General features: G+C 36.2%; 2 protein-coding genes across 3 annotated transcripts in view; both read right to left on the reverse strand.

The window, feature by feature from the left end:
- LOC120422595 (integral membrane protein DGCR2/IDD-like) overlaps nucleotides 1-20,665 on the reverse strand; it is a 195,317-nt gene that overhangs the window by 71,420 nt on the left and 103,232 nt on the right. For both annotated transcript variants that reach the window (XM_052711233.1, XM_039586089.2), the window contains one exon: nucleotides 587-735. In XM_052711233.1, the coding sequence (XP_052567193.1) occupies nucleotides 587-735 (149 nt within the window). The remainder of the gene's footprint in view (nucleotides 1-586; nucleotides 736-20,665) is intronic.
- LOC128093656 (uncharacterized) lies at nucleotides 17,796-20,027 on the reverse strand. Its single transcript, XM_052711234.1, has 2 exons — nucleotides 19,725-20,027; nucleotides 17,796-18,247 (listed from the first exon to the last, which is right to left on the reverse strand). Exons 1-2 carry the CDS (start codon nucleotides 19,793-19,795, stop codon nucleotides 17,905-17,907), a joined length of 414 nt encoding a protein of 137 aa, XP_052567194.1. The 5' UTR covers nucleotides 19,796-20,027; the 3' UTR covers nucleotides 17,796-17,904.

Here is a 20,665-nt window from a genome sequence, read left to right on the forward strand (position 1 = left end):
GTTGGACTGTATTAGCAAATAATATAATAATATAAAATTGCAATAGAATGTTCATTTAACTATATAAAACATGAAAAGTCATAAGTCTACAAATGCCATACCATACAAAAACCCAAATTTGTATGATTTTTTTTTTAAAAGCAAAACAAACAAAATAATTCGGCAACCAATTTGTATGCGGATGGTTTAAGTTACATAATGTTGAATATTTTAATAGCCTTTTGTATGGATAGTTGCCAACATTGTATGGAGGCTTGTATGGATGAATAAATGATGCAATATATGTCTTCTTTGGACATAAAAAATGCACACAAAGTTTCATTCATAAAATATTCACAAAAAAAAATCAAATTGTCTGTCTGCCTCAATCTTATCCAAACCCACCTTTTCAATAAAGTTTGCTTATCGATACGATCCCAGGCATTTGTGTGTTTCCCCGGTGTCCAATATGTTGTGCCCACGTTGGCCAATCCGTCTGTGACACGTGAACCGTTTGCAGGACTTGCAACCAACAGCTGGAAGCTGCATATTTTGCTGGCGCCTCCGTATAGATACATCGTAGATGGAGATGTTGTTGGGTACTTACATAGGGTGGATCACAGTAGATTGCTTTGCACCAGAGCGGCTCCGAGTGGTAACACACGCACAGGCTGCACACGCCCGGCCCGGGCACGTACAGCAGCCCGTGGGCCACCGAGTTGCCCTGGAAGTCCACACAGTCCTCCTCGAGGCCAGCTGGAACGGAGTGGGAGAGAGAGAAATAAGTTCTTCCGTTATTCAGGTGGTTCGTTTGTATGACGAATATCGAAGGTGGTTGCTCTTGATGAAATGTTTACAATTTGTTTATGCAATATTTGCAACGGAGAAAACTTTGAATCTTACACAACCTTTAAACCTTTGTGTTTGAAAAGGGAAGAAGACCGACTTCCAGATTCCACCTGGACCAGTCGTTGCAGATCAATGTGGTCGAAATGCAACGTCTGTCGATACAAGAGAGACTCGAGTTTCACCCGGTCACCCTTTGCGGAATTAGTTGACCCACATTGCATAGAGGTCGAGCTCCGTGCCATCTCATGGATTCCACCTTCAATTACATGGTCCGGTTGGCAGGCACAATATGGAACGGTTCTGTTGGTTTGCTTTTATTGGGAAGATGAAATGTTGTTTACGGGTGGTGAGATAAGTTAAATAGAAAAAAAAAGAAAAATCTAAGGGATGCTTGAAGAATTGAAAAATTAAATAATGGAAACATAGCGCAATTTCAGTGCTGAGAAAACTCTGCAACCAAGTTGCGACCAACTCTCTGCTTCCGATTACCATCCAAATTCAGTTGGAATTCCAAAAAAACGACATTAAAAATTAAATTCAATTACTGACCGACCAACGGCCGCTAGCCTTCAACCGAATTTCACAAAAAACAGAAACCACTCACTCGAGGTCACACTTTGGGCAAGTTGCAAAAAGGAGCCGGTTCTGAAGGTCCTGTGGAGCGCCAGCCCTGTCCGAAATTCTTTGAAGTTCGAAGCAGCTGCACTTCGGCGAGAGAACCGCATCAATTATACAGTTCTGCAAAGCGACGCTGCCGCGATTTATTCTGAATGGGTACTTTATATTTGTCTTTGAAATTTTTTGTTGTTGAGAAACGTTGAAATCACTTAACTGATAGAATTTCTGAGTAAAAAGCACTCTCTGTGGGAAACAAGTTTTCTACGAATGCGACAATTTTCCATTGCCGCAATTCGGAAGTGGATGCAAATTGTGTAGTTTTTTTTTAAACCAGAAATGGATTTTATGGCGCATCGGGAAAGTGGTTGGTTGATACTGACGGGTGTGAAGAGTTCATGACTATGATAATGGGACAGGAGCAGGTAATCAGGCTTGTGGTTCTGGTTGATAAACGCAATACAATCCTTTGTACAAAAGCCGTAGCTTGTCAACATGAAAGCTTTTTACCTAAATTTTCAACAGTAGAACCTTTTACCCTTAACATCCTACCCGAGAGTAGTTTTTCAGAATGTTCAACACCCTGGGACCCTCACCGAAATTGCCAATATACAAAGCCATTTACCTAAATATCCATGTTGTAGGGCTTTTACCCAAATGTCCAATGCGGGGTTTGCTCGTATAATGTTCAACACTACACGGATAGAAATTCTGTAAGCTAATCCGAGTACTATTGTTAATTTGATTTGGTTAACCGCGGTGGATTTTCTTGAAATAATTCGAACTGTCAAAAATCCACCAAAGCATCTACCACATTGATCGCACAAAAAACTGTGGTAGAAAAGTATCCACCAGTAGATGCTTTGGTGGACAGTTCGAATTATTTCAAGAAAATCCACCGCGGATAACCAAATCAAATTAACAATGCAACTCCGGTAACTCTATGTTGTTGAACTTGTAAACATAGAAATGTTTCTAAAATCGTCAACATTGCTTCCGATGTTGGGAACAATGTTGTCAATTTTGAAAGAATTTACAACGAAATTGAAAGAAAGTTATTGTTTTTGGAAACATTTTAAAGTTTACAAATTTAACAACACAGAAGTTGTATTGTTATCGCGTATCGCGTATGTATCGCGGTGGATTTTCTTGAAACAATTCGAACTGTCAAAAATCCACCAAAGCATCTGGGTAATTCTCCGCTAACTCACACAGCAGTTGCCCCGACCCCTCTTTGATTTGCGTGAAACTTTGTCATAGGGGTAACTTTTGTCTCTGATCACGAATCCGAGGTCCGTTTTTTTGATATCTCGTGACGGAGGGGCGGTACGACCCCTTTCATTTTTGAACATGTGAAAAAGAGGTGTTTTTCAATAATTTGCAGCCTGAAACGGTGATGAGATAAAAATTTGGTGTCGAAAGGACTTTTATGTAAAATTAGACGCCCGATTTGATGGTGTACTCAGAATTCCGAAAAAAACGTATTTTTTAACGAAAAAACAATAAAAAAGTTTTAAAAACTCTCCCATTTTCCGTTACTCAAATGTAAAAATTTTTGGAACATGTCATTTTAAGGGAAATTTAATGTACTTTTCGAATCTACATTGACCCAGAAGGGTTATTTTTTCATTTAGAACAATTTTTTTCATTTTAAAATTTCGTGTTTTTCTAACTTTGCAGGGTTATTTTTTAGAGTGTAACAATGTTCTACAAAGTTGTTGAGCAGACAATTACAAAAAAAAATGATATATAAACATAAGGGGTTTGCTTGTAAACATCACGAGTTATCGCGATTTTACGAAAAAAAAGTTTTGAAAAAGTTGGTCGTCGTCGATCATGGCCTCAAATCGTCACCCGCGACAGACACGGACGCTAAACAAAGAGAAACGCAAAAAAAAAACTTTTTTTTTTCGTAAGATCGCGATAACTCGTGATGTTTTTGGCAAACCCCTTATGTCTATGTATCAAAATTTTTGTAATTGTCTGCTCTACAACTTTGTTGAACAGTGTTACACTCTAAAAAATAACACTGCAAAGTTAGAAAAAACACGAAATTTTTAAATGAAAATTTTTGTTTTAAATGAAAAGTACATTAAATTTCCCACAAAATGACATGTTCCAACAAAATTTACAGTCGAGTAACGGAAAATGAGAGAATTTTTAAAACTTTTTTAGTGTTTTTTTCGATGAAAAATACGTTTTTTTCGGAATTCTGAGTACGCCATCAAATCGAGCGTCTAATTTTACATAAAAGTCCCTTTGACACCAAATTTCTATCTCATCACCGTTTCAGGCTGCAAATTATTGAAAAACACCTCTTTTTTCACATGTTCAAAAATGGAAGGGGTCGTACCACCCCTCCGTCACGATATATCAAAAAACGGACCTCGGATTCGTGATCAGGGACAAAAGTTACCCCTTAGGACAAAGTTTCACGCAAATCGAAGAGGGGTCGGGGCTACTTTTCCCGATTTCGTGTGAGTTGGTAGAGAATTACCCCAATACAAAATTGAAATCAAATGGGCACCTCGAATTCTGAATCAAATCGGCTGAAAATTTCAGGAGAGCTTCTGTAGATATAAACATATGATATTCTGCCCGCCTATCCAATCTAGCTCAACCTTTTGCTTTTGTGACCCACAATAATGAACATTCCTATAAAAGCTCTTGGCTTGGTCAAAAAAGTTTAGAAGCTTTAGAGTTGACATTACGGTAGTGTAAAAAATGTGTACAAAAACAGTTTCAAAAATTCTGGCATTTTTCGTAACTTGACTGTTCAAAATTTTTGGTACATCTGATTTTATGGGAAATTTAACGGGTCTAGCTCATTTCCCCAAATGACATTTCCCCGAATGCCATTTCCCCGAATGCCATTTCCCCGAAAATCTTTTCCCCTAATTGGCCACATCCCCGAATACCATTTCCCCTAATCAGCCACATCCCCGAATGCCATATCCCCGAATATCATTTCCCCTAATTGGCTATATCCCCGAATGTCATTTCCCCTAATCGGCCGTTTCCCCGAATGCCATTTCCCCGAAGTGATAGTTACGCCAGTTGCCGTTTATTTAAATTTAAATTTTCCTGAATTTTGATATCCCCTAATCATCATTTTCGCTAAATCCTTTTTCCATGAATAACAGTTATTTTCTTTCTCAATTTTACTCAATTAAATGTTGTAAATTGGGTAGTAAAGCCCTTTGTCAATTTTTATGAACAACGGTAAGAAATCATTTCTGATAAGGTTTTTTTTTTCATTTTCATGCAAAAAAAAAAGTTATTGACAAGACAACATTTTTTCGATGGATCAACTATGGTCCCGTTGGAACGAGCTGTCAAGTAGGAGCTTTTCTGCCAAGAAGGGCCGTGGAGTGATTTTTTTTAAAATTGAATTAAAAATCCATTTTAAATCCTTTGCGGTCGTTCAAAGGGTCATTGTACTTAGAAAAATAAGCTTCATCGTTGTGAACAATAAGATCACAAATTTAAGCTTAATTTTAGGACCCAATTAAAGTCCAGACTCGATTATTCGAAGCCTCGATTATCCGAAGGTTTGTATCGGACTTCGGATAATCGAATCACGAACAACATTGTTTTTTATTTTTTTTTCTTTTCCTTCTTTTAAACATCAAATTTGAGTTCTGCAACCCCATTTCAGTCAAATTTGAAAAGTTGAATGCCTAATAAATAATAAAATGCATTTTTTCAATATTTCAACACCGCCATATTGGCCGCCATCTTGGATTTAAAAGTTTTAAATCACTTTAACGTTGTTTAGGGGTCATACTTAAGCTCGACAATAAAAAATTAGGCATCGAAATTTTTTTTTTCGAAGTGCAATATTTCCGATGCCTTTGGATAATCGGGTCTGGACTGTACTAGATTTTTTTTGTTCAATTAACATTTGTATTCTACCGCATAATTAGATGTTGTTTTTGAGAAATTTGCAAGGAAATTTGTCTTTTTTCGAATTTTGTTCAAAAACCCAAAAATCGAACAAATAGGTACATAAGGCTGGTACAAATTTTATTTAAAGTTTTTGTTGATAATACTTTTCGCCAAATCCCAAACCAGCAATGCACAGTGGTCCAGATCGCAAAATTAAGTGGAAAATGGATTTTCCGAAAAATGGTGACGTTTTGGAGCTTTAGTGTCTTCAGAAGAGTTGTTGCAAATGGAAAGGGGCAACTTTTGGTTTGGTTTAAAATTAGGGTGGTTCACGATTAGGGTGATTTTGAAAATCTAACTTTTCAGGAATATTTTTGGGAATTTTTATGTCTTCTAAAAAGTTGTTGGGCTGGTTAATTCAAGCAACTTTGTCGAAGACACCAAAATTTTATCTCGTAATCTACGCCTTCTATGACCAAATTTATAGAAAGCATCTGAGCAAACCTTCAAAAATCAGTTTTTTGGACGTGGCAATTCAGGGTTAACTTTTAGAGAAAAGTGATATTCGGAGCACTTTTAGAGCTCTACAAAACGAACATTTTCATTTTTTGACATGTCAATTTGGACCTTAGGGTCAAAAGCTACAGCCATTTTAAGGTAAAAAAGATGCAAATTTAAAACTTAAATATCTCGAAATGGCGCAAGCCAAATTTTAAGCACTAGGTTGCATTTGAAAGAGGAGATCTAGCACTACAAACGCTGAAAAAATCTCAGGGGTGTTTTTCTTTAAACTTGAGATCATTTGAAAAAGTCTAATTTTCAAGGGAAAACCATATGGGACCACCCTAACGAAATTCGAAAATTGTCCAAATATATGTTTTTCCATGTAATTTTGCCCGCTGAATCTGAATCTGCCCTCAGAATTGAGCCAAAATGTCAACAAATCGATTTTTGGTCATATTTTGGGTTTAAATGATAATTTTACATGGAAACCCAAAATATGACCAAAAATCGATTTGTTGACATTTTGGCTCAATTCTGAGGGCATATTCAGATTCAGCGGACAAAATTACATGGAAAAACATATATTTGGACAATTTTCGAATTTCGTTAGGGTGGTCCCATATGGTTTTCCCTTGAAAATTAGACTTTTTCAAATGAAGATATCTCAAGTTTAAAGAAAAACACCCCTGAGATTTTTTCAGCGTTTGTAGTGCTAGATCTCCTCTTTCAAATGCAACCTAGTGCTTAAAATTTGGCTTGCGCCATTTCGAGATATTTAAGTTTTAAATTTGCATCTTTTTTACCTTAAAATGGCTGTAGCTTTTGACCCTAAGGTCCAAATTGACATGTCAAAAAATGAAAATGTTCGTTTTGTAGAGCTCTAAAAGTGCTCCGAATATCACTTTTCTCTAAAAGTTAACCCTGAATTGCCACGTCCAAAAAACTGATTTTTGAAGGTTTGCTCAGATGCTTTCTATAAATTTGGTCATAGAAGGCGTAGATTACGAGATAAAATTTTGGTGTCTTCGACAAAGTTGCTTGAATTGGCCAGCCTAACAACTTTTTAGAAGACATAAAAATTCCCAAAAATATTCCTGAAAAGTTAGATTTTCAAAATCACCCTAATCGTGAACCACCCTAATTTTAAACCAAACCAAAAGTTGCCCCTTTCCATTTGCAACAACTCTTCTGAAGACACAAAAGCTCCAAAACGTCACCATTTTTCGGAAAAACCATTTTCCACTTAATTTTGCGATCTGGACCACTGTGCAATGTGAATAAAATGATCAGTGTAAACGGGGTTCTGTACTACGAAAATCGCACGGTATGTTTTTTTGAATCATAAAAAGTAACAAAACTTCTATTGCATTATAATTATCATGTCTATAAGAAAAAAGTATTTGTGTTGAGAATATTTAAAAAAAGTCTGTAACAATATTCATTGTATTTGAATGAATAGTACCAAACCTTTCAACACCCGAAACTATTGGCACTACGCCCCCCGGGGCATGGCCTTCCTCTAACGTGGGATTTCTGCTCCAGCGCCTCTGACGAGACAGGAGAAACCGGGACCGACGTTTTACTTCACCATCCGATAGAAGCTCAGTGGATAAGGCGGGAATCGAACCCGCGTCTCATAGCATCATCGGGATCGGCAGCCGAAGCCGCTACCCCTGCGCCACGAGACCCACTACTTTCAACACCCCTTCCCCCCTAAAATGCTACGTCTGTTCTGAATGAAGCCAAAAAGAAAGTTGATCATTCAGAGCCAATACGAACCTTTCAAGAAATATTATATGTAATTTGATGTGATAAAAATTGCCATCAATTTTTTTCTTATAAAATTCTAGGATATGACCCCGAAATGGCATTCAGGGATATGACTAATCGAGTAAGTGGCATTCGGGATTGTGGCCTATTCGGGAAAATGGCATTCGGGGATGTGGACGATTAGGGGGAATGGGAAATTCGGGTAAATGGAATTCGGGGAAATGACTATTAGGGGAAGTGTCTTTTTGGGGAAGTGGCATTCGGGGAAATGTCCCTTCAGTAATATGGGTTTCGGGGAAATGTCATAGATTCAATTTAACATACTTTTCGAATCTTTAATAACAATTTTAAATCATTTTAAAATTCCTTTTTTTACTATGCATGCAGGGTTATTTTTTTTTGGTCCCGCCCGTGTGGATCAATTGGACCGCGCACTAGACTCACAATTCAGAGGTCGCCGGTTCGAATCCCGCGGCGGGCGCTCTAAAATTCTTTGTTTAAATAAAGGTATTTGGCGCCGTCGCTCCGTGCCATACTTTCATACACTTAGAAGCCCAGGGCGGCGAAGTCCTTGTAGATAAAAAGGAAGACACTAGTGATTGGTACTAGCAATGGTGGCCGACAGCTTTAAAGTCAACTTCAGGGTTATTTTTTAGAGTGTTTCAATGTTGTACAAAGAACAGACATTAACAAAAAAATTGATATCTATACATACTGGGTTTGCTCGTATCCATCGCGATTTTACAAAAAAAAAGTTTTGAAGAAGTTGGTCATCTTTCAACATTTATCAACATTACATTTTTTGGGACAATTATACGATCAACTGCACTGACATTAATTACCACTCAGGAAGAGATCAGTCAGGTTTAGAGAGCCTATATGGAGAGGCGAAATGTAACTCAAGCTGCCAACACATTCGAGCGACAAGATATTTTTAATCATTGATCATCATTTTGAGCATCACAAATTTTGTGAAACATTTGTTAACAAAAATAATTTCACAAAATTTGTGATGCTCAAACTGATGTTTAAGTATTAAAAATAATTCAAAGGGAATCCTACCTGATTCTTGCAAGGTCTTGTCGCTCGATTGGAACCAGTTTTTTTTTCTCCATGTAGGCTCTCTAGACAGGATTTTAATTGATATTCTGTGAAGCCCGGCGGCGACCGACAGTCCCGGGAAATGCGTGTAATTTGGATTCACGGAAAACACACAACTGGTGATTGTGGGCCATAATTACAACGGCGGAAGGGGCTATTATCGAGCTCTGCATAAGTAGAGCAGCGTGTCGAACGGTGGAGTTTTCCCTGGAACAGCAACGTTGGTTATCCTGTTTATCAACAGTGGAAGCATTGATAAGTGGCTGTTTGTTTTTTGCTTTATTGTTATTACAATAATGTGAATTTATAAAGACTAATTAATAACACTTATTATGCCTTCCGCAATTGTAAAAAAATAATGAACTTATTAGTTCCTTATTTTATCAAGGCATGATTTAAGTATTATGGATTGCAAACCAACATGCTATTCGTTTTACTCAATCGTGTCTGTTTTGGAAAGTTCTCTGAATTCAACCAAGAAACATCAAGCAAACGGCCTGGAGCATTTTCCAAAAAACTGCTCAAAGGGTCCCTTACCAAACACTTCAAAACATCGACAGCGTCACATTCCATGAAGTCTACGAAACTGGAAAAGGTGTCAATTTTAGAATTCAGCCACTAAATTGTGAGTTCTTAGGAAACGGCAGGGGTTTTCGTTTAAGATCAGCCGGAATTACAAAGTTCGGGGAAACTCGCACACGTCATTCGTGACGTACTTGAGCTTTTATTTATATTAAATCTAATAATGTTGAACTAAACGCTTATTTTGGAACTCTACCCTTAGAAAAAAACAATTTATAACTAGGCAACAAAAATCACTCATCTCGGGGAACAAAAATGGTCTCAATATGTTTGGCTCGGGCAAACATTTGCCGGCCGTCATGTCTCCAGCAATCGGCTGGGAAATACTTTCCAAATTGCTGCCACCAGGCCGACGACCCTCATTAGGGCTGCTGCTCGGTTGAGATAGGTCCGAGAGCTATGCCTTGGCCATGGGTAATTCCTAGCAAAGTGAAAGGGACCGATGGCTTCATGGGGATCGATATTATTACATTTTTTCCCGCTTCTGTTCTGGGTTTCTTGTTGCGGAGAAGATTAACTTTGGCCAACTTCATTATATGGTGCTCTTTTCTGCTGTGCTTCGGCAAATCGGCAACGAGACATAAAAAATGGTAAATCAGATGATACCAATGACTAATATCAGGGGGGAATAATTCGGTAGTAAAATGTTACCGAGAGTAGGTACTTTACTTGTGGGCTAATTTTCCAAAAAGTTCACCATTCAACAAAAAAGTGTCGATAGCGAGACTTGAACCCAAGACATTCGGTATATTGAACCGCACTCATGCCGTATTGGCCACCATGGTTCGGTGACTAAGTGGCGGTCATTTGTCCATGTAAGCCACTCAATGGAATGAACAGTTCCAATGAACGAATGAACACGATTTGTTGTTGTTGTAAGTGCGAGAGGTCTATACTTTCGCCAAATAGTACTTTCCTCTCGTTTCTTTTTGGAAGGACTATCCGCTTGGTCTTTAACTTTGGGTGTAACAAAGGGATCATCACTAGCTGCACCTTACCACGACACCTTAGGGAAGGCGACGTATGGAATGTTAACATTGACCTAAACATGTTAACATTAGTTGAGTTAAAAACGGCCCCGATACTCTTCAAGAGTTTTCCCCTCAGGAACTGGGAAAGATTTACTTTTACTTCGGATAATCGAATCTGGATTGAGTTGTAAATTTATTCCTTTTCAAATGTTAGTTCAAAAATTGGAATCAGAATATTTAACAAATGTTTCGTTTTTGAACATTGAAAATTGGACCATTACACCCAAAGTTAAAGAACGAGGGGATAGTCCTCACGAAAAGAAACGTGAGGAAAGTGCTATTTTGCGAGAGTATAGACCTCTCGCGTGTTCATTCGTTCATTGGAACAGTTCATCCGATTGAGTGGCTTATATGGACAAATGACCGCCACTTAGTCACCGAACCATGGTGGCCCATACGGCAAAGGCACGGTTCAATGTGCCGAAGGTCTTGGGTTCGAGTCTCGGCACCGGTACTTTTTTTTTTGATGGATGAACTTTTTTTGAAGATGAACCCATGAGTAAAGTACTCTCGGTAATTTCGGGATGTATCCTCTCCGTCCACACACAGTACCATTTTACTACCGAATCGTGCTCTTTATCCTCTCGTATGCCGATGCCCAGTTCTGTGTGTATCTCTGTATCTGTATCTCAGCAACCAGTATCCAATGTTCAATGTTTTTTAGACGAAATTTTCCAAACTTTTCGAAAGAAATACCTATGTTCAGAAATGGTCACGAATGCAAATGGTTGTTGAAATTAAACTTTGATTGGGTCCTAAAATTAAGCTAAAATTAGTGATATTATTGTTCAAAAACGGTAAAGCTTATTTTTCTGAGTGCAATAATCCTTCCCGAGCATGGGTAAATAACAAGGGAAATGCGTAACAATATCTTTCTCTGGTATCAATACCAACTTTTGGTACTCCTGGACTCTTTAAATTTTGTCTGAAGGATTATGCAAGAGTTAAATTTGGTACCGTAAACCGGGGTGACATTGATAGGATTTCAATCTATTTTTGGAATATTTTTAACTGTGAAGGTTTTTCTCAAGATTATTTTTTTTTAAACATGAACTGAAGTAGGCCACACAAGGTCCATACACTATTTTTGAAAAAAAAAAAAAAATCAATAGTGTTTAAAAAATTAGTTGCGTTGAAAATTCTTATTTTGAATTTCGGGGTGACTTTGATAGTCACAGTTTTTCTTGTTAAAATAAGATTTAAGGTGTTCAAATTTAATTTTTAGGAAAAATGTACCATCATTGAGGTTGCTGATATAGTTGTTAAGAAAAAAATCAATGTTTATATTTAGTTAACTATGTTTAGGCTGGTACAATAGTAGTTTATGCAACAAGTTGCAAAAAGAGGATTTTTTCAGCACGAGTCGTACATTTATCCAACGAGGTTCACCAAGTTGGATAAATACGACGAGTGCTGAAAAATCAAGTTTTGCAACGATTTCCATACAACATTTTTTGCAATTCCGAAAAACACCCATTGAGTGAAATTTTAAGTCTAATTGTCATGTATTTGTCAATAAATCGTTTGAATCAAAACAATGTTGAAAAGTGTTACTTTTCGAAACAAGTGCTGAAAAGTTCAACTTTTCAGCACCCATTTCAGTACTGAAAAGTAGAACTTTTCAGCATTTATTTTGAAAAGTGTTGCTATTCGATCCTGTTATTTTTGGTACAGAAAAGTAGGCTATTTCGTCGCTCAAGAATGACAGGAAAAGTAAGTAGTTTCACGACGGAATTGCAAAATTTTTATTTAAATTCGTGGGAGAGATCGGTGGGCGAATCGACGCGCGCGATTACGCGAAAAAGTGCTAGAAGATTCTGGAATTCATTGAAAAAGGTGTCGCGTCATGGCCTTGGAAGTTTGGCCGTCAGTCGTGTGGTGTTCGTGGAGGAGATCGATGGGTGAATCAACGCGCGAGAATCCGAGAAAAAGTGCTAGAAGATTCTGGAATTCATTGAAAAAGGTGTCGCGTCGTGGTCTTGGAAGTTTGGCCGTCCGTCGTGTGGTATTCGTGGGAGAGATCGGTGGGCGAATCGACGCGCGGAATCCGCGAGATAGTAGTGGAAGTTTTTTTTTTAATTTATTGATAGAAGGCTTCGCGTCGTCTTGTATTGGTTGAATTTCTGTAGTTGAGCCGGTTGTTGGCGGTCCGGACTGGACAAATTCGTGTTGAAGTTTGTTGCAAAGAAGTCGTGTGCGAAGAATTTAATGAAATCGATTGAAACATTTCGGTGTATCAGCACTATTTGAGGTTTACATGATAATGAATAATAAGTTACCTATTATTTCATTTCGTTTTGAAAGCCCTTCCCATAGCATCGTTGCTCGGATGGCACGCCGACGGTTAGAAGTAAAAAATACGGAATCGGAAGGCAACGATTATGTTTCACTTTCTGGTCATATCATCTACCAAGATGAATCCTGACCTTCCCTTTCCTTCCCCTACTAACACAATTCCCCCACTACCCGTGATGCTTGAAGGGGATGCTGTGGATTCAACGGTCTCATGCGGTGTCAACAGGTATAGAGCGACAAACTCTGTGTCTGATGAGTCTGCAACTTCAACTATCGGACTAACATTCCTACCTTTGTTGAACTGCATCTCCTTGGGGGGGGCGCCGGTATTGACTTAAAGCAGAGATCTTCAGGGGTTATACAGTGAGGATGATTAGCTCCCACTACTCATCTGTTGGTTCATTCCCGAGCAGGGGTAAATAACACGGGAATACCAAATTTTGGTATTACTTGGGCAAATAACAGAGACCAAAATGTGCCCTTGGTTGCCCAGTAATAGATGGTAAAATACCATGAAATCATACCAAAGTCTTTTATGTGGAAGGGCACAACAATATCAAACCATGTTATTCCAAGGACAAAATAATACCACAAAATAAAACCATTTCAATACCAATTTAAGGTTTCTGGATTTTTGGGCATTGCTTGAATACCAAAACTTGGTATTGCCATGGTTTTATTTTTAGGTATTCCCGCGCCCTTGAAAAATCAGGTTTTGGTATTTCTGTGGTTTTCCACATACATGATTTTGGTATGATTTCATGGTATTTTACCATCTATTACTGGACAACCAAAGGCACATTTTAGTCGCTGGTTTTTGCACAAGTAATACTAAAATTTGGTATTTTCATACCATTTTTAGTGCAGCAGTTGCAGTTAGTGAAAAAACGGAAATGATCCATATGGGTCATTCCATCTCAACTGTGCACGAAAAAGTGCAAATTTGAAAATTACCCTCTCCGATCCTGCTCAAATTTGGCAGAGCTGTTGATACTATCAAAACATGCAAGAATCCCGAATTTCATCCAAATCGGACCACCCCCTCCATTTTTGTACCTCCCCAAAAAATCGACTTTTTGGCGATTTTTGACCAAACCTCCTAGTTTCAAACGACGATAACTCAGGAACCACTAATCTTAGAGGGTCGGTCTTAGACTCAATTTTGAAGGAAATTGGACGTAGAATCCATTTCCGTGATCAAAATTTTGATTAATTTATTTTGTCTACCTGTATTGCGCTGAAAACTTTAAACGGCCGTATCTCAAAACACCCCAACTTATTTTTTTTATTTGACCTCACCATCGTGTTCCCCGGCCAATTTTACATAAGAATCACTTATCGACAGAAATGAATATGTTTCGTTCCAGAGATATCGAATTTTAAAGCTATGTGTTTCCGAGATTACCTACATCAGCTTCATTCGCCGCATCTGCTAGAAGCACACAGGCGGGCTGATCAATAACTGCTACCTGGTGTTCTGGGAGATGATTAATTTAATTTATATTTTTATAATTTTACGCAAATATTTATTCAAATGGCTAATAGGGGAAATTCTGGTATGTTTGGCAGGTTAAGTCCTCGCTCCTAGTTTCGTCCAATTTGCTCATTTTCACTATTCAAACAACAAATTTTGCAAAACTTTTGATAGAAATTTGCTTGTTCACTTCTTATTGAGCTATTTATCACTCGATTTCAGTTGAAAACGCTTTTAATCAGCTGTAATTGAATGCCAAAGCGCTGATATGGTAACATTAGAGAAACGCTGGAATTAGATGCTGTTCCCCTACCTTGATCAATCTATTTGTGTGAAAGGAATATTAATTGGGTTATTTTACGTGTTGCTAACCGTTTTAAAGTACCTCCGAGGCCATATGACTAGGGCCTTCATCATGGGCGGTAGCAAAATAGTGCCATTCAGCAAAAACCCCAAAACCTGCTTTATTATTATTATTATTATAGTTAATTATTGACACTTTACCATAATTTGGCAAATCCGATTTATGGTTTAAAAGAAATCAATTTTTATATTGTGAATCCAAGAATGATGTAAGAAAAAAATACTGTTGTTCGGACGGTGTCGAAATCATCGCAACTAAATTTGGGGAATTAGCCGCTTTTCAGCAGATCAAACTTTGTGATTTTCTTAAATTTTTCAGTTTTATACTTTCCAGAAATCCTTTTCCTACTCGTTGTGATCGTCCTTCACTAGAGTAAAACGTATCAACAAATTTTATTAATTTTAGTTCATATTTCTTACTCAGTAATGTATCGTGCACTTATTGTTCAGTGTTACTAACAAGATTAATTGCATTTTCCTGCTCGCTCCGTCGGAATCCAATTCTGCCCTTTACTGTGTGTCGTTATTGCTCTGTCCTGTGGGTTAGCACAGAAATTCATTTCATTCATTTTTTTTGAACAGATAAACATTCGCGATTAAACTCCAGTTTCCTACAGTGTTACACAGTTAATTTTTGCCCAATTTGATAAAGATTATTTATGATGAAATATTATTTCAATAAATGGCCAGGTAGCAGTTATTGATCAGCCCGCCTGTGTGCTTCTAGCAGATGCGGCGAATGAAGCTGATGTAGGTAATCTCGAAAACACAAAACTTTAAAATTCGATATCTCTGGAACGAAACATATTCATTTCTGTCGATAAGTGATTCTTATGTAAAATTGGCCGGGGAACACGATGGTGAGGTCAAATAAAAAAAATAAGTTGGGGTGTTTTGAGATACGGCCGTTCAAAGTTTTCAATTGCGCAATACAGGTAGACAAAATAAATTAATCAAAATTTTGATCACGGAAATGGATTCTACGTCCAATTTCCTTCAAAATTGAGTATGAGACCGACCCTCTAAGATTTGTGGTTCCTGAGTTATCGTCGTTTGAAACTAGGAGGTTTGGTCAAAAATCGCCAAAAAGTCGATTTTTTGGGGAGGTACAAAAATGGAGGGGGTGGTCCGATTTGGATGAAATTCGGGATTCTTGCATGTTTTGATAGTATCAACAGCCCTGCCAAATTTGAGCAGGATCGGAGAGGGTAATATTCAAATGCTGTTCCGCTTCAGATGGAATGACCCATATGCAACAGCCAAATCTACTCACTTGCTGATTCCATGTTGTTCATAGTGATATTCTTCACCACATCGAATGCATTTGTCATTGATGAACGACCTGTGCTTGATTTTTTTGAAGCTTCTGAAAAATAAGTTATTCAAATGAAACTGGATTGAAATTCACCAAAATTCAATAATCTGCCGATTGACTCGTTTTTAAAAGTATTTGGTTAACCCGACTTAGATAAATTTCAATGATTTAAAAAAAAAACTTTGTGGGTAAATAAAAAAAAAATTGAAAATCAGCTTTAACATTTTTGAGTTTCAAGTAATTTTAGCGCAAAATTAATTATCTCGTCAAAATTTATAAAAATATAGTATCAGAGGAATTTGATGAAACACTTCAATACCAAAATAATAGAAAAATGTGCCATCCTGACTTAGCAAATTTTCCACAATTTAAAGTCATTTCTGTAGGGGGTATATCAAAAATGTTTAAAATCAAGTTTGAAATTTCCGGTTTTCAATAAAGGCATTCGCTTTGTGACATCATTTTAGTGCAAAATTAATTACTTTGTAAAATTGGTCAAGAATTTCCCATAGTTTCAGAGGAATTTTGATAAAATACTGTAATACCAAAAGAATACCAAAATGTGGTGTTCGACCATTGACAAACCCGAGCATGGGTAAATAACAAGGGAAATGCGTAATAATACCTTTCCCTAGTATCAATACCAAATTTTGGTATTCCTGGACCCTTTAAAATTTGTCTTAAAGATTATGCAAGAGCAAAATGTGGTATCATACCAATTTAAGGTATTGTTTTGATATTGCAAAATTGCAGAATTTGTCAATGGTCGAACACCACATTTTGGTATTCTTTTGGTATTACAGTATTTTATCAAATTCTTCTGAAACTATGGGAAAATTTTGACCAATTTTGACAAAATAATTAATTTTGCGCTAAAATGATATCTCAAAGCGAATGTTTTCATTAAAAACCAGAAATTTTAAACTTGATTTTAAACATTTCTGATATACCCCCTAAAGAAATGACTTGAAATTGTGGAAAATTTTCAAAGTCAGGATGGCAAATTTTGTTATTATTTTAGTATTAAAGTGTTTTATCAAATTCCTCTGAAACCATGGGAATTTTTTTTAAAAAATTTGATGAGATAATTAATTTTGCGCTTAAATGACTTGAATCCCAAAAATGTTGAAGCTGATTTTAATTTTTTTTAATATACCCACTAAGATTATTTTTAAAAACGTTGAAATTTCTCTAAGTTGGAATAACCAAATACTTTGAAAAACGAGTTAATCAACACATTATTGAATTTTGGTGAATTTCAATCCAGTTTTCAATTTAATAACATTAATTTATCAATCTTGTTATTTTTTAGAATCTTCAAGAACTTCAAGCACAGGCCGTTCATCAATGACAAATGCATTCGATGTGGTGAAGAATATCACTAAGAACAACATGGAATCATCAGGTGAGTAGTTTTGGATGTTGCATATGGATCATTTCCGTTTTTTCACTAACTGCAACTGTTGCACTAAAAATGGTATGAAAATACCAAATTTTGGTATTTCTTGTGCAAATACCAGCGACCAAAATGTGCTCTTGGTTGCCCAGTAATAGATGTGTCAAAATAGATGTGTATGTGGAAGACCACAGAAATACCAAAATCTGATTATCCAAGTGCGCGGGAATGCCTGAAAATTAAACCATGGCAATACCAAGTTTTGGTATTCAAGCAATGTTCAAAAATCCAGAAGACCTCAACTTGGTATTGAAATGGTTTTCTTTTGAGGTATTATTTTACCCTCGGAATAACATGTTTTGGTATTGTTGTGCCCTTCCACATACAAGACTTTGGTATGATTTCATGGTATTTTACCATCTATTACTGGGCAACCAAGCCCTGACTGAAAAGTCCGTCAGACGTCCGTCGTTTGTCGTCCGTGCAATCGTACGACGTCGCACGACAATGTCGTGCGACTTTCGCACGAATGTCATACGTTTTTGCACCAAAATGTCGTATTTGTCGTGCGATCGATTATCGAAATTGTACGACATTGTCGTACGACATTCGACCGACGTCGCACGGTTTTGTTATTTAGAATGTCGTGCTATTGTCGTGTGCTGTCATTTCGGTTTTTTAGGTTATGTTGCAGTTGAAAAACTGTTTGTTTTGTTTTTATTGATTTTTTTTATTCAAGCTGTCAAAAATTTACAAAAATATTCACTTGTTCACCTAATTTCACTTGCGTTTTGCTGATTCTTCTCCAACTTGGCTTCCTTCGGGATTTGCCTTGACCGCAGCTTCCGGCTTGGATGTTGGTGTTCTTCTGAGGCAGCCGTGGCAGCATCTTTGTCGTGTTGGACTTTTGCTCCTCGACGAGCTGATCAAAACCCGGATGCGATGCCAATCTTGGATCTCCGACGGATTGATGTTTATCGGAGTACGAGACAACGGACTTGGAGTACGAGTCCGAGAAAACGTGGCTGCTTCCGTGGGTTCTACGACACGTTTCCGGCAGGATCAGATTGGAATATGTTTGTTGCCTGAAAAAATATATCATCAGTCAACAATTGGCAAGAATTTATAAATGAAATTCTGATTTCAAAAATAATAATAATATAATTTCAAGACAATAAAATTTAATTTTTTTTTATTATTTTTGAACTGTAAAAGAAAAACTAAATTTATAAATTCTCTTCCTACTTTTACAAAAGGTCCTATGTACATAGGAAACCCATGGCGCATTGGTTGTTTTAAAAAGTAATCTAGAAATATCAAAATTTAAACATTTAAAAACAATTATAAATGAAGACATCTAAAAAATAATAATTTAAAAACATATAAAACTCAAATTATTGCAAGTAGTTTTAAAATCCGAAAATATAATTATTATTTAAAAATTGTACCAAATTTGAGAATGCTTAAAAAAAATTAATGATCAAACGTTTACAAATTTCAGCATTTTTGTATGACCCAATCTCATCAATCAAATCACCATCATCATCAAATTCTAAAATTCTAAAATTCTAAAATTCTAAAATTCTAAAATTCTAAAATTCTAAAATTCTAAAATTCTAAAATTCTAAAATTCTAAAATTCTAAAATTCTAAAATTCTAAAATTCTAAAATTCTAAAATTCTGAAATTTTAAAATTCTTAAATTCAAATTTTCTGAATTTCAAAGTACCTCAATACCAAAATAATTTATTTCAATTTGTGATATTTTTATAACTCCTGTTTTTAATGGACTTTTTTTAAAAAACATTGTAAAATCCCTGAAAATTTTCAAAAATCATAGATTGTAGATTGTTTTCAATTTAAAATTTTTAAATTTAAGAATTTTTAGATTTTTTAAAGATTTTTTAAAGTTTAAAATATTAAAAAAATTTATAAACTATAACATTTTTAAAACATAAAAAAAATTACTTTGTATTTTTTTAATGTTGTATAATTTTTGCACTTTGTATTTTTTCCATTTTTAATTTTTTTTAATTATTAGAATTTGTATTTTTTTATTTAAAAATATAAATTATTTGAATTTTAGCATTTTTAGAATTTACAATTTTTGAATTTTAGAATATAAGTTTAGAATTTTAGAATTTTAGAATTCGTGCGACTAGCGTTTTAGGAATTTAAGAACTTTATAATGTTAGATTTTTTGTATTTATGAATTGAAGAATTTCAGTATTTAGGAATTAGGAAATTTTAAATTCAAGAAATTTGTGAATTTTAACAATTTGCACAATATCAAGAAATTAAATAAATTTAGAATTTTCAAATTCTTGCATTCTTAAGTTCTGGAAGAAAGAAAAACTTTATAATTTAATTTTACAATTATCAAATCAAATCAGCGTAGAAATTTTTTTAAACTTTAGTATTTTAGATTTTTTTTATTTTTCAGTTTGGAATTATTGGACTGAAAAGTTAAGAATTTGCGATGTTCCATTCATCCTATTTTAATTTCGATCGTCCAATCGCACTTCCAGCCCACCTCCTTCATCGTTTCTAAAACATGACTCACCAACCGCTTCCTCGATCGCAAACTGGTTCCTTCCCGTCCAGTCTTCCGGAATGGCCCGCCGAGTAAACCATATTTCCTGTCCTCGTCCTCCTCTCCCTCCTATAACGCCACGAACATCGAAATCTGGAATATAAGACACTTTGATTCGGTCGCTCGCCCACTCCGGCAGAAAAAGTAATTCAACCTAGAACACAACTTACTTTTAATCTGTCTAAAATCCTCCCAAAGCCTAAAACCAACAACAACTGGTTCGGCTCGGTTGCAATCAAGTCCGAACAAGATCAACTGAAGAGAACTGTCAAACTGTTTGCGTCGACGATAATTGACGTCGAATTGAAGGTTAATCGATGGAAAAAACAATGTCGGGTAGGTCGAGTGTTTGTCGTACGTTTGTCGTCCTTTCGACCAATCGATATCGAAACGGTAAAATCAAAACCGTGCGACAACTCGTACGACGTGCGACATTTTTCAAACAGGGAGGGCACATTTTGGTCTCTGTTATTTGCCCAAGTAATACCAAAATTTGGTATTCCCGTGTTATTTACCCCTGCTCGGGAATTCTGCAATTTTGCTATATCAAAACAATACTTTAAATTGGTATGATACCACATTTTGCTCTTGCATAATCCTTAAGACAAATTTTAAAGGGTCCAGGAATACCCCAAAAAATATTTTTAATAATCAATACGGATTTTGAGGTATTGAATTGAATTTAAAAAAAAATAAAAATTGGATTTATGCCAACTTTTATCTCAAAAGCATCAACTTTTATCTCAAAAGCCTCATTTAGGGCGTCCAATTTTCCCGGGTTTTGAATTTCCCGGGAAACGGGAAAAATATTTTTGGAATCCCGGGAATTCCCGGGATCCCGGGAAATTTTTGAGGCAGTAATAAAATCAATGTTTTTATTATATTTGTTATTTTTTAAGCTTAAAATCATA

The sequence above is a fragment of the Culex pipiens genome, chromosome 3, assembly GCF_016801865.2.
Source record: "Culex pipiens pallens isolate TS chromosome 3, TS_CPP_V2, whole genome shotgun sequence".
NCBI classification, from domain to species: domain Eukaryota; kingdom Metazoa; phylum Arthropoda; class Insecta; order Diptera; family Culicidae; genus Culex; species Culex pipiens.

Coding starts and splice junctions, on each gene's coding strand:
- LOC128093656 (XM_052711234.1), bottom strand. CDS start 19,795: ATGGTTTACTCGGCGGGCCATTCCGGAAGACTGGACGGGAAGGAACCA. Junction 18,248..19,724: donor TGCGATCGAGGAAGCGGTTG/GTGAGTCATGTT, acceptor ATATTTTTTCAG/GCAACAAACATATTCCAATC.